At 41.1% G+C, this 14,987-nt stretch overlaps 2 protein-coding genes across 3 annotated transcripts in view; one reads left to right on the top strand and one right to left on the bottom strand.

Moving 5' to 3' along the window:
- Nucleotides 1-4,985, bottom strand: part of necab3 (N-terminal EF-hand calcium binding protein 3) — a gene marked incomplete at both ends in the record, with an annotated part of 31,412 nt that extends 26,427 nt beyond the window's left edge. The window contains one exon of the mRNA XM_083892841.1: nt 4,845-4,985. Within this exon, the coding sequence (XP_083748967.1) occupies nt 4,845-4,985 (141 nt within the window). The remainder of the gene's footprint in view (nt 1-4,844) is intronic.
- A 1,713-nt stretch (nt 4,986-6,698) lies between these two features.
- On the top strand, nt 6,699-14,892 carry rbck1 (RanBP-type and C3HC4-type zinc finger containing 1). Of its 2 annotated transcripts, none has more exons than XM_083892544.1 (13): nt 6,699-6,725; nt 6,965-7,012; nt 8,202-8,346; nt 8,581-8,677; nt 8,770-8,965; nt 9,051-9,172; nt 9,709-9,882; nt 11,296-11,456; nt 11,571-11,667; nt 11,788-11,967; nt 12,063-12,161; nt 12,947-13,090; nt 14,049-14,892. In XM_083892544.1, the coding sequence occupies exons 2-13, from the start codon at nt 6,973-6,975 to the stop codon at nt 14,127-14,129; spliced, it is 1,536 nt and encodes a 511-aa protein (XP_083748670.1). In that variant the 5' UTR covers nt 6,699-6,725; nt 6,965-6,972; the 3' UTR covers nt 14,130-14,892. The 2 variants fall into 2 exon arrangements, with proteins under 2 accessions (XP_083748670.1, XP_083748669.1); XM_083892543.1 differs by having other exon boundaries at nt 6,702-6,884.
- The last annotated feature ends 95 nt before the right edge of the window (nt 14,893-14,987 follow it).

Here is a 14,987-nt window from a genome sequence, read left to right as displayed (position 1 = left end):
ATCACTGAGTGTTTACGTATCATTTTGTCAACAGAACAATGAGAGGTTTGAGAATCATACACTCTTAGAAATAAAAGTGCTAAGTAGAACCATATAAGGTTCTTCGGCTTGTCCTCATAGGAGAACCCTTTTTGCTTTCAGGTGGAACCTTTATAAAAGGCTCTACCTGAAAACCCTTATTACCAAGGTTACCAAGAGCCCTTTTAAAACCCTTTATTCAGGAATGGTTCTTACTGGAACCCTTAGTGTTACTAAGAACCCTTGAAAAACCCTTTCTTCTGGAAAATTTGTTTCAGAAGCAAATTGTTCCAGGTAGAACCTCAGCCCTTGTAGAAGAACACTTTTGGAACCCTTATTTCTAAGAGTGTATGGTGTTAGTCAATCTACCGGTCACCTTGAGAACAGAGGCTGTGAAAAATTCAATATCTTTGTTTTCATGTGCAATACATGAGGATTATTTGACGATCAACCTTGTAGATGGACATTTAGCGTTTGCTCAACAATCTGTTCTAATGCATCGATGTCAGTCCACGCCCCGCCAGTCTACGGTCTTTATAGGTCAGGACTGACATGCTCGTCATTTTTGACCTACAGGTTATAAATAACAGCAGAACCTGAGCCTCACTTTTCCCATAGGTTAACGAGCACTTCTGCCCTTTGCCTGTCCACATCTCTGTCACTACATCTTCAATCCTGATATCAGTGCTCGGGTCTTCCGCAGTCCTTTTCATTTGCGGCATTGGTTTGAAAACGAAAGTCTAGCGGACAGGTATAAGCTTGGTCGGACTCATCCACAACATTCTTAGTGTGAATCAACTCTGTAACCCCTGTGACCAACATATCATAATGAAGGTCCAGGCCATAGCCGACTGTACTGGAACTATGTGCATCAGGAACCTACACATTCCTTCTTTACTTTACTTTAACTGTAGTAACTAATTAACTGATTTTCCACAAATGATGACAGCAAAGTTACTTTTGTATTCAGAACAGTTTGCATGGCCCTCCATCCCGCTTCCTCCCACAGTCCAAAGAAGAGCACATTTGGTTTAAGTTCATTCTAGACCAAATTCCCTGTAGGTAGAGAGTTTTTCATTCAGTCATTCATTCATTCATTCATTCATTCATTCATTCATTCATTCAACGTCGACCGATTTATCCTCCACATGAGGGTTCGCTGGTGCCAATCGCAGCTAACATAGGGCAAAAGGCGCGGTACACCCTGGACAGGTTGCCAGTCCATCAACAGGGCCACATATAGAGACAAACAACCATCCACTCTCACACTCACACTTATTTAGAGTGTCCAATTTGCCCGATCCCCAAATTTTGCATGTCTTTGGACGTCACCTGCAACCAGACACTGACTGGATGATCTGTCAGTCGCTCTAAGTGCTGGGATTGGTTCCCAACTGATAATGAGTCAATTATGTGTGGTGTCTATGTGTTTTTAACACTTGGCTGTAAATGACGCAGATAAAGGGCACTACATTTGCCAATTGACTGAAGTCATTTAAAACCACTTAACTAACACAAACTCTGGCTCTACCTCTGTCAGGACTCAAAGGCAAACTCCTGTTTGGGATATTTGGATCACTCAAAAAGCTCATTTATGGTGGCAGGACATTCGGACAACTGTATGAATCTGAAAATGAATGTGTATCTCTATGTTAAGCTTTTGCATATACAGTACACATCAGCAGTCTGTTGTTTTCCCATCGAGGCAGTACATTATCTCTCCTGTTTGATTCAGCAGTGGAGTGGGAGCAGTACTGTTCAACTTTGTTTGTTTGTTGTTCTCCTGAGTCTTTGAGCTCGCCAGTGTCAACAAATGATAATGCACAATTTACTGCGAGCCCAGAAAAGGTCAGAGCCGCTTCCCAGAGAGCTCTACGCCTCTGATGTCACAGTGGCAGGTGTTAGGACAGTGGGTTCTCTCAGACTGTGCTCACACACTGTGAAAAAGAAAAGCTGTGCCCAATTACTGCATCCTGCTCATATTCTGTTTCTATGTTTTTAAGTTTTTCCAGTTTTTTTTGTTTTGTTCTATTTCCTTACATCTCCAGCTTCAGCAAAAGATGAGAGGAGTGAGGACAGAGATGCGAGTGGGCAATTAGAAAGAGAGAGAGCAAGCTGAGGGTGGAGAAACTTATCACACCACCAAGAAAATTGGACAAACCATTAATTACCCGTGGTCTTTAGCAGGGCAAAGTTCAGTATTTTGTTTGTTTTCAGGCACTTTTTTGTCACTTGTTTCAAAGAAGTGAGTGAGGGGGGTTTCAACAATTGCAGGGGGTCAACAACTCACTCACTCAGACATCTTCTAGGGGTTTATCCTCCAAATGAGGGTCAAGGGGGGCACTGGTGCCAATCCCAGCCTGACACAATATATGTGTCAGGCAAAATAAAAGTGCTAAGTAGAACCATTTAAGGTTCTTCGGCTTGTCCTCATAGGACTCCTTTGGACTCTCCTCCCCTTTTAAAACCCTTTATTCACAAAAGGTTTTTTAAGGATTCTCTGGATCAAAATGGTTCATACTGGAACCATTAGTGTTACCAAGAACCCTTGAAAAACCCTTTTTTTTTTTTCAGGCAAAGGTTTTTCAGAAGCAAATGGTTCCAGGTAGAACCTCAGCCCTTGTAGAAGGACCCTTTTGGAACCCTTATTTCTAAGACTGTACACCCTGGACATGTCGCCAGTCCAGTCCATCACAGAGCCACATTGTGACATACATTTTGGACTGGGAGGAAACCGGAGAACCCAGAGAAAACCCACGCACACATGGAGAGAACATGCAAACTCTCAGGTCTTGCTGCAAAGGCAAGAGCGCAAACCACGGCACCAACCGTGTGGCCTGTCCTCTATTTTCAAGAAATAAAAGTTATTGACTTAACTATAGAATAGCACATAAACAAAGCACAGCAGCACCAAATATTGTTTAGTATTTAGGATTGACTTCTTACTCATCATCATCTCTTTCCCACAAACACTCACTTATACATCTCTGGAGGTTATACCATTAATACCAATAACACCCACTGCCTTGTTAACCACTGCACGAGAGACTATCCATCAATAAAGTCATTATCCATGTCTCATACACTGTCTTGTCCTGGGTTAATAGGCTGATGATTTGTCCATTTGAGCTCTAACTAAGTGACAGCTAGCTGTGTCCTCTGTCACTAATGCACAGAACACAGGCAGCCTCATCCAAACAAAAACAACACTCACATTGTGTTGGCACAACACACACTGTCCCTGAAAAGAGTACAGCACCACGAAAGCCTCCGCATTTCATCTTTTGTGTTGTTTTAGATGAAGCAGACTCACAGGCACACTCTACTTGATGTGCCTTTTTTTTCCCCCCTCCATAGTCTGCGTTGCTTGCTCTCAATTGAAATGATGTACTGAATGTCTAAAACAGCCTGTGTAGGGAAATAATGACACTGGGAAATGAAGAATATGCTCATAACTGCCATGCAGATGAGGACACGCTGTCTTCACTTTGATGACTTGTCTTCTTTCACATTCACTATTTATTTTTGTCTTTCCACTTTCTGGTCTGGTGAACGGGGGCAACATTGTGCAGAAAATGGAAATCTTGTTCCCGCCTGTAGGACGCCCAATTATTCCACTGGGACAGCTGACAGATTTTGACTTGCGAAAATTCTAATTTAGCATTGAAGGCACATTGAAGTTGTCTTATTTGCTGCTATGGCATTTTCCCACAGCACCCACACAGTTAAGTCAACTGGTCAGCTAAAAATATGCATCAATATATTTTGAGCTTGAGGCAAAAGTTGTAAAGCAATTTCATTTTTTTTTTTTAGAGATATTGGCCTTTGGGTGTGCTTTATTATTGCAGTGGCATACATTTATTTATATGTATTAGAGCAGTAGAGAAAACACACACACACATATTTGTACAGGATCCCTAGTGCTGCATTCCCTGGCCCCTTACCCTTACCCTAAAGGTGCCATACGTAAGAATGTGGCCAAAAAAAACGGTTACTACACACAAATTCAAAATACCGAGGTCTTTTAGGATTTGTTTTCTCCGCCATTGTAGCTCAGACTGGCAACCCGTGGTTGCTCTGCAGCTGAGACTCTACTGACTGCAATGATTGGTAGACAGCGGTAGGTGGCGCCACATGCCAAAGCATGATTTCAAAACATAAATATGATTTGCGGTCTGCAAAGGTTTTGAAGGATAATGCAAATATTTTGGCTGTGCTGTTGTTGATGGTGAGTTCAGTACGTTATATTAATCCTGTGTCTCCGTGACATATTAAGATGATTTTAATGGTCGGCCAGTTGCTGTAGATGTATTACATAATGCACCTTTAACCATTACAACCCTAACGTGAACCTTATTCTAACCAAATTGTAACCCTCAAAAAGCCATTTAAAGTTGTGAGGACCAGCCAAAATGTCCTCACCTCCCCCAAATGTCCTTGCTTCCTATGGTTTATACATTTCTTTGGTCCTCACAAAGACATACAAACAAGTAGGCAATACATTTTATCATGTTCAAATGAAAACTGCAATTTCAAACAACACCATAAATTGCAATGGCTCCCATTTACATTGTGTATTTTTCTTCTATGCAAATAAAAAAAAAAAATGCTCAAATAACATTTCAAATCTATTATCCAGTAAATATTGAACTGAGCCTTTATTTATTTAAATGCAATACCTTTGCAATTGGGTATTTTCTCCAATTGTTCACTTCAGTCCTACCAGAACCCAGAGTTAAATGTAATAACCCAAAATGATTAACTCTCACTTCAGATTTAGGTGCCCACAAAATAAATAGATAGAAAGAGAGAGAACATGCACTCACATCATGAAAGAGAGTCAACCCTTGCCCATGGCTGTGCATCGGTGGAGGTGGTGGTGGCGGCAGCAGCTGCTGCTGAGCCCGGAGATGCTTCTGTTTGGCAGACTGCAGGCACATGGTGATCATCTCCGTGCAAGACAACATATTTCACCCAGTCGGTCAGTTTCCCTGTAGTCGTGCAGAGAGACAGATGAGAGTCACTGTCACAGACTTGTGAAGTGCAGTGAAGGTAATGCTGCTGGTGCGAGAGGGAGAGAGAGAGAGAGATGCTCCGCAACTTTGAGCAGAGCTGTCTTTGCCCCTCCCGCTGCAGCCGCTGTGATTGGCTCGTTTATCTGCGAGTCCAGAGCAAAGTGTTGACCTGGTCAGGTGATTGTCTGACGATAAAGGTGAAACACAGTGAAAAGTACATTGTGTTCAATGAAGAGTGTGTGACGATTGCCTAAAAACACAAGTCAGCCTGGAGTCAAGAGTTTATCAACTTTATGTCGTTCATTATAATGGATCATGACTCTCTGTAATTGTAATGCAATGTGTTATTATTAAGTGTATGTGGGACATTTAATTTGAAATTTCTCTAAAACGGTGCATTAAGAATGTGATGTTTCGCGTGTGCTAGTAGTCCTGAATACAATCTAGTAAGTCTTGTTCAGAATTTAAAGAAAAATATTGTTTTTAATTCATCTCAAAGTTGAGAATGTGTTTTTCGATTTAAAAAATATGAAAGTGGGACATTTACTTTGAAATTTCTCTAAAACTGTACAGTAAAAATAAAATAATATTTCCGGTATTCTAGTAGCACACTAGCTAGAGCACACACCTGTACCACACCTGTATCAGTAAATAACTGATAAATAACTCTCTTCATGCAGGTGCTCAAACTCGTTCAGACATACAGTGCGCTCGGTGTTTTATTCTGAAAACTGGATGTCCTTACAAATCATCTTGGTTCAATGTTTTTCTTTTTTTTTACTGTAAAGCCTTTGTAAGGAGGAGGGCGTTAAAATTCAGCGTCAGAGAGTTTGACCTCACAAATGGGCGTGCTTGAGTAAAGTTTGAAGACACCGAGTTGTTAAGTTGAACACATATGAAGCATAATAAAGACGTGACGTGCCCGTCAACACAAAATGACTGAGCCACACATAACTCACCCTCTTTGTCTAAAACAGGTGAAGAACAACGAAAACAACACACCGTGCCGGAACCAACGCCGGAAGTGACGTAACCAAAACAAATCGAGATATAAACGGAACTGTAGTTTTGGCCTCAGTGATTTTGACTTCTTTGTGTATGTGTTTTCATTGTGCTATCGTTTCCCCATAACTAAACGCCATTTTTTTTAATTAAATATGATAAATATTAAATGTGAGCATAACGAGAAAACGTAAAGTGAGTTAATAGTTGTTTTTTGTTGTTGTCCTCGTTGTTTTAACTGACTGTAAAGTTTCCCTGTGTTTCACTGTAGATCAACATCCACGAGCCGCTGCAGAGAAAAAGTTGACAAATGCTGCCATCTGCTGGAGCTTATGAACTTATTCTTACTATTCATATCATGTTGCTGTTGTATTTTATTGTTACTAATATTAGTACAACTTTTTTATTGCCATGTCTTGCCTTGTTATTCTTCTCTGTGGATTTGTAAATATTATTTTGAATATTTTTATTTGATGAATATTATTTGCATGGTTTCAACTTCATGCTACTTCAAAATAAAGGTCTCAATCTCTAGACAGCAAGCCTTTTTTTAAACATAACTAAAAAAGGGGGCGGAGCCGTAGAGAGAAGGGGGCGGGGAGATTAAACTTTCCCTTCCTGAACTTGAGTTAGTTTCATTTTCTCTTCTACGTGGTCGTCGGCGGCCTTCAACTCGCACACAGACAAACAGTTAAGTGTCGTTTTAGTTCGAATAAACGCTTTGTTTGGTACAGAGCAGAGAAAGAGTGTGTGTGTGTGTGTGTGTGAGTGTGTGTGTGAGAAAAAGCGGGAGTGCGTGTGCGCGCGCGCCCGTGTGTGACGGCGACTGCAACAGCGAGACAAACCGAGGTTAGCTGTCAAACTTTGCTTTGCCGTGTCATGTTTTTGTACGCGTCTGTTTACGTGTGTGTTTTTGTGTGGCGTTTCAGGTGAAACCATGGCCTCTGAAACTGCACCTAAAGTCAATCTGAAGGAAGGTGAGCGGGTCAACTTAAGTTTCGATTCTGATCACGATCGATCCGAGCCCATTTCGACTCGACTCCTGTCATTACGTAGTTGTTTCGCAATGAAAATAGCTTCAAATGTCACTAAATGCGTGCGCATGCACGGCTATGTTGACATTTCAACCCGATTAAGTCAAGAGTCTGAATAACACACTGCCATGTAAACCAGAATAATATTATACAGTCGTATTGTGTTTATTAACGTGTGGTGTATTCTGATTTTACTCACATAATGTGTTTATTAGTCACAATATAATACACTTACAGTCCCTTTTATTGGAGTTTTCACAGCAGCAGATATAATGTGGATGAGTCATAATTATGTTATGCTTCTCTAACACGCACACAGGAATGTGTTTATTGTCAATTGTATTGTTGTTGTTGCAGTGAGGGAGGGAGGGAGAAATTATACACGCATAATATTTAACAAAACAGATTGCAAGGAAACAGTAGTTATGGAAAAACAAACAAAATAATAACACAACAATAAAGTAGAGCTCAAGAAAACACATTCATCATAACTAATGTTATTTATGATCAATTTATTTTATTGAAGGCTTCCTTCAATAAAGATAACTTAAATATTCATCTTTGTATTACTTATGACAGTGGAATGATTGTGTCTATTCAAAATGAAGGTCAACAATTGAATCATTGGTGTCCATGAAAAATGTGATCAGTCTGTCTTGAGTGTGTGAAGTCAAATTAGATTTTCTTTGACAGTGTAACATTATTTAATATATGTTATATAAATAACAAACGCAAGCAAAAACTCTAACTTATAGGACGTAAAGTGAATGTAGCCTTTCGTTTGAGTTAATAATAGCTAATGTTTACATAGAAATGTCCTCAACTGGAACAAATATATGCGTCATGTTGCCTTAAATATGCTTCTGTAAATCTACATAGGCAGGTCCTACACTTTGTTTCTACAGAGGCCCAAACGCTGGCTCTAGAGACGTTTTATTTTTGTATAGTACATAAAGGCCTCTAGTTTCTGCGAGAAAATGCAAAATAAGGAGCAGTATATTGAGTTTGCTATCTGCAACATCACCTCTAGACGCCACACAGTCCTTCACACTGGTCCCGCGAGCGTGATGTTGATAAAAAAAAACCACGTGGTGACGTGATCTCTTGCCTCTTTTGCCGTTTTCCTTTGCAGCGGAAGAACTTGCTCTCTCCCTGAGCGAAGCTCTCAGCAGTGGGAACAGCGAAGAAGCAGTTAAACTGTGCCAGGAGCTGTCGCAACTGTCTCTGCCGGTCTCCGTCAATATCAACAGTCAGGCTTACCCTCAGGAATCCATAAGGTAGGATTCAACAGTGTGTAGGCATCTCTTGCCAGATGTTTCTGAAACAGACATTTCTTTGAAGATAAGTGTTTATCTTTCTGTTTTACATTGGAATTATGTAACAGTTAAAGCTTCGGAAATGAAGGCCGAGTATGGTAGTTCTGAATGTCAAACGTGTATGCACGAGTGTGTCGTTAGTAGCTTTTATGTGGTTAATAACACCAGACTGTTCTGTCGATTTCTGTGCCACAGGTTGAGGGTTGGAGTGGAGGATGCCGAGTCAGATGCCTGCATCCCAATGACGCTCATGGTTTCTGTTCATATGACAATTGCACAGCTGAAAGAAAAGGTACTGGTTAGTTTTGATTACATTAGCCTACAAAATACACATATACAAAAAAAAGATTAATATGATTATATTCCAAATGTTTTCCCCCGCAGATCAACCAAGACTATGGGTTCTCCCCTTTGCTGCAGCGCTGGGTGATCGGCAAGAGGTTGGCTCGAGACGTGGAGACGCTGTGCAACCACGGTGTCCGTGACAATGACCAGGCTTTCCTGTTCATCCTCTCTGCCCCTGCTGTCAATCTGACCCGGCATCAGCACAACATAGACCAAGAGCAGCAACGCATTGAGGGTCAGTTACAAACTCTGGTTTTTCTGTTACAGGTTGAATAGATGATTTCTTTTTTTTTTTTTAAATGGGATAATCATTTTCTTAGGCATTGTGGGGTCGATGGAGACGATGCAACTTTTTCCCAGAGGGCTGGGTGGAGGTGGCGGACAGAAGACAGAAGCTCCTCCTACTCCTCCTCCTAAACCCCGACCTGCTCCTAAACCTCAGGTGAGAATACAACATCTGCGTAGTGTGTTGTTGTGGAAACTCTCTGCTGTAGGTGAAGAATGAAATAGAGAACTTCTGCCGGCCGATAAGTTTTTATTTTTGTTGCAAGGAAAAGGTCAATCTTCACAGGAGTGATCCTAGCTGGAGAAAGACCCCGAGCAAAGTGAGCCCTCCACATTTATACCTGAGAAACTCCCCTTTTGCATTCCTACAATAGACAGGGAGTTTGCCTTTCCAGGCCATAGCTAGGCAACGCCCCTTTCGCATTCCTCCAATAGACACAAGACTCTACCTTTCCAGGCGGTGCTTTCACACCTCTTTGACCACTGTAGGCATCTGGGAGCTGACTGAAGTTCAGGCTAGACACAATACACAATATACAATACACTGTACACAAAGGACCTGGTATTCTTTGTTCAGCAGGTATGGGGTGATGGGCAGTTCTAGCTCTGAGACAGAGAAATTGAATTTACCATTACAGCGTCCAGTGGCTCTACAACCATACCATATTCCTTTGTGTGTGTGTGTTTGTGTAGCTGGGCTGGGCCTGCACTAGTTGCACTTTTATGAACAAGCCAACGCGTCCTGGTTGTGAGATGTGCGGAGGGGACCGGCCTGAGGATTATCAGGTGCCAGAGATCTATCAGCCGGACCAGGAGGAAATTCAACGAATTCGGCATGAACAGTTGGCCATGTTGCAGTATGAACAGGTAACAGAAGCAGCCGTGAACCAGGGTTCATGGAACCTTTTTTTTCAGTCTGTTGACAAACGCAGCATCTGTATACATTTGACCCAACCCTGGCCACAGGCTCAATAGTTTTCTCCTTGTTTTAGTATTTCAGTGTTTCCCCTCGGTTTATGGCTTTGCGGGTTTATTAAAAGAACATGGTCCAGACCTGTTCTATAGGAAAAGTGACCTGAATTTACTGACTTACTGTTGTGATTTGGCGATATAAATGAAATTAACTTGACTTTCAGGGGTACTGTTGGGGGGATGGGGTGTCCGGCCTATATAATAGTAGGGGTTACTATTTTATAGACACCTACACAACTAAAAATGATGAAACTTGGGTTGCATTGCTAATACCAGACACAGTGTTCAAATCTGATTACATGTTGAGTCATTACAGATCAGAATTAACACGTTAGAGCTAATGCTAATACCAAAAATCGGGACCGAAAAGCACGACTCCAGTAGTAGTGGGGGGTAGTGCGAGGTAGTGTCCGTGATCCCAGTGTGGTGTGAAGAAAAAACACTTACGGCGATCTGTAGCAGAGGAAACAACAACGGAGGTTAGCTACACAAGCTAAAGCGACCAGAAGGCCAGAAATCACAGAGGAGCCACTAGTACGTCATATGCTTGCTGGTGAAACAATCTGGCGACGAGGTGAGGCAGAGGGAAGTCTTTTGTAGTTGAGATCCTGATGAACCAATGAGCTGCACCTGGCGCCACCTGGGAACATTTAACCCCGCCCACCACACTCACACAAACAGAGACACATGAGGGATAAACAGACAGGGAATGACAAACAACACTACAAAAGGGGAAGGGAGGGCTGCCATGATGATAATCATGACATAATACACTACCGTTCAAAAGTTTGCCGTCACGTAGAAATGTCCACTTCTTTTTCAATGAATATAACATGAAATTAATCAGAAATACACTCTATACATTGTTAATGTGGTAAACGACTATTCTAGCTGCAAACATCTGTTTTTTAAAGGAATATGTACATAGGTGTATAGAGGCCCATTTCCAGCAACCATCTCTCCAGTGTTCTAATGGTTTATTAGTGCTTGCTAATCGCGTTAGAAGGCTATTGGATGATTATAATTAGAACAATTATGTCAGCACAGATAAAAATCATTATTTCTAATCTTGTCAATGTCTTGTCTATGTTTTCTATTCATTTTGCAACTCTTTTGATGAATAAAAGTGTGACTTTTAATGGAAAACACGACAAAAAATTGTATAGGAGACCCCAAACCTTTGAACGGTAGTGTAGTTCACATTCATAACCTCAACCCTCCAAACTTATATGTACTGTATATATATATATATATATATATACATATTATGTAATAACAAATGAATCTCTCCCTTACATTGCGCTGAAGGCTCAGAAAGAAGAACGAGAGATGAACTACATGTACTTGTTGGCAACAGATGAACTGAATCTCATCTCCAATACTGCGGAAATAGACTGTCCCATCTGCTTCTCCACTGTGGGGCCAGAAGAAGGCATCGTGCTCAGAGAGTGTCTACACGCCTTCTGCAGGTCAGTTAGTAATAGTATAGTATAGTCGTATATATAAATATATGCATTTCTTCTTTTGGACATTTCAATCTGTGTTTGTGTGTGTGTGTGTGTGAACTGTATGTCCTTGTTCAGGGAGTGTTTACATGACACAATAGTGAACAGTCAAGATGCTGAGGTTTCATGCCCCGAAACATGTGATAGCAAGCTACTAGATCGGGAAATCACAGCGGTAAGAATCACTTAGGATCTATTTTAAAAACAGGCGACGGTAGGGAGGGGGGGAGATGTGCATACAAATCAACCCTTTCTCTGTCTCTCTGTTAACCGTCATGATCCCGGACGCATGCAGCTGCTCACAGAGGAAGAGCACCAGCGGTTTCTGGAGCTGCGTTTGATAATCGCAGAAAGCCGCACGGATCACAGCTTCCACTGTCAGACGCCCAACTGTCGAGGATGGTGCGTCTACGAGGATGAAGTCAACGAGTTCCTCTGTGAACTTTGCCAACAAACCAACTGCATCCTTTGCAGGGTAGATTAAACTTTCCATATTGAACTAAACTAAAGTCTTTTTATGTACAATAACAGCATTGAACATAAGGGATTTTGTAATGTTTTCTTTTTAAGGCCATCCATACAGGCATGAATTGCAAGGATTACCAGGACGACCTGCTCATTCGAGCACAGAACGACCAGGCGGCTCAGCAAACCAAGCTGATGCTAGAGGTAAATCGACTCTAAAATGCGTGTTCAGGTCCGCTATTAACATCCTGAAAGTGAACCACACCAAGGACTGGTATGTACACACACAATGCATCCTGAATGCGTCTTCAGATTCTATCCGTCAGTCATGTAAAGACAGATGCGACAGATTTTTATCAACTGCCACAATATTAACACTGATAAACACACGTTTTCTTTTCTCATTGATTCACTCAGCTCCTCACAACCCTTTAATCCCCCTCTCTCTTTACATACCTATCACTTCTGCTGATGCATAAACCTGCACACACGCACACACACACACACTTGGACATTAACCAGAGATTATACGCAGGATCGGGCTGGAGAATTTCGTGACTTGTGTGGGCATTTTCACACACACGCAGTCCCTCTGAGGGATCTCTGCTTTCAGTTCACGTCGTCCAACAGCAAGTGTATAGAGAGCAAACGAGATGAGAAACGAAACAGAAAGTGGAAACGGTTACAGAGAAAGAAAATGGAAACTGAAAGAAAGTTACCTGCTATAGTTTAGGTTTCACACACATCTGTTATTGTGAATAGGTTTTTTTTTTTAAAAAAACAACTTAAATTAGATAACTGTCCGTTGTTTTGTGACTACGTTTTTGTTTACTTTGAATAAGTACTGATCATTTAAATATCCATGTGAGTTGCACCTGCAGCACCACGGGCTCTCAAGCAGCATCTTGAAATGATTTAATTCCACCTGCAAGTGGTTTATTTATTAATGCTCTATCTACTCCACACCGTCTCACTGCATTTCACTTCAGGCTTTAGTGCAGAACGGCGAGGCCATGAAATGTCCACGGTGCGACGTCATCGTCCAGAAAAAGGACGGCTGCGACTGGATCTGCTGCCTGATGTGCAAGACGGAAATCTGCTGGGTCACCAAGCAAGCTCGCTGGGGACCAAATGTAAACGCACACGCACAGCACATGCAGCGAGATAAACACATTCAATGTTGAGTGTACAGCAACAATGACCATGTTCAGTTCAAGGACATGCCACTCTAGGTCAGTGGTTTCAAGACTTTTTGAGTCTGGAATAAACAGTTTGGCACATTCTGGCTTGCTGGAATGGACCTGCCAGTGAAAGCTAAATTGAATCCAGCCATCACATATTTCATGCGACTTAAATGCAAAATCAACTTTTTAATCATTTTAATACTCATATTTGGGACTCGAGGTCCTATCAGTCGGCATGAAAGTATGAAAAAAGATGACTCACTCATGTTTTTGTGGTCCTCAGTCTAAGTACAGGAGATAAAACACGCGATGTTGACTTCCGCGCTCATTGTGACTTGACACAATATGCAAATTCCTGGAATTGTTGTCCCTAAATAAAACGCGAGAGTGCAGATGAGGGCAATGGTATCCGGAAGAGCGGAAGTCCGCGAAGTGTTCTATTCTTGGCTCCACAGTGCAGCACAGAGTTCTACACAAACTTCCAGCCTCAGAGGATTTATCTGTCCAGTGGATACATGTTATATATGACAGCAAATGATGGCTTTTCCTAATGCTAACTGCTGTTAGCTGCTGGAGCCTCAGTGACGTAGTTTCCTGTATCTAATTTGCATTTAAAGAGACAGGCACTCAAAACAGAGCGTTCTGAACAGGGCTGTTTTGGCAGGGTGATTGAACTGCTGTGGTGCTTCATCCTTAAGGTATTTTATTATAATAATAATAATAATAATAATGCATTATATTTTGACCAAAGCATGTCACAGACATGTTCATTAGGACACCAGGGAACTAGGTTAACTTGGAGAAATAGGGTATAATATGAGTACTTAAAGTTACTTAAAAGTTTGACCCGTACTTCTATCATTTTCTCTTTCTCTGACCTCTAACCCCTCTAAATTTTATTCCACAGGGCCGCGGCGACACGTCAGGTGGCTGTCAATGCCGAGTGAATAATCAGCCTTGCCATCCAAACTGCCAGAATTGCCACTGAGGGCGAACACACCCAAAGCACACGCACATACGTACTCATCTCAAGAAATGCAAACCCCGTCTGATGCTGAGTCTGCATTCATGTATTCCTTTAATTTCTTTTTCCTGATGCAGTGTCTGCTGCTCGTTATGATAACACTGTGCATTAACTATGCAACATGACTGCCAGGTTTAAAATATACACACACACATATATATGTATGTGTGTGTATAAACTAAAAGTTCATGGTTTGATCAGGCACAAGGAAATAACAGCAGATTTTCTTCATTATTTACGTACAACTACAGACAATAAACTATATTACCCACTACAACCAACAACAACATTCATTAAAATTATTGTTTTTCGTTTTTTCCTCACTTAGCATCTACTAAAGTGATTGATTTAGTGAAGGAACTATTTAGCAATTGCTTTCATTCAGTCGAGTTAACCTTTCCACGATGAAGGATGTCTTACATGTTTACACTAAATTAACGTTTAAAAAAACAACAAAAAAACTGTGAATTCATGACTTATGAAATACGTTTAAATGTGGCAAAGTGTAAAAAATAAAATAATGCTGTAGCATTGTCAGGTATTCAGTTCTCTATCTGTCGTTCCTAAGTGTTTATTCAGCACTTTCAATTATGTACTATGCTATTATATGGAATGCTCTTTCTTTTTCTTTGCGTGTCGATTCGAGACAATGAAGTTGTTTCATCATTATTTGAAAGATGTTTAAAGTATTTTTATCAAATTTGTCTTCCGATTTAAAATAAAAACGTACACTTTGAGGAAGTTTTGTTTGTTTTATTGTCCGTGAGCAGCAAGATGCAACCGACCACCATAAATTTACTTTGTAGCTCCAACAAAATCCAC

This window comes from Microchirus variegatus, assembly GCF_963457635.1.
Source record: "Microchirus variegatus genome assembly, chromosome: 7".
Taxonomy (NCBI): Eukaryota; Metazoa; Chordata; class Actinopteri; order Pleuronectiformes; family Soleidae; genus Microchirus; species Microchirus variegatus.
The sequence above is the reverse complement of the archived record's forward strand: the minus strand, read 5'-3'. Positions and strand labels throughout refer to the sequence as shown.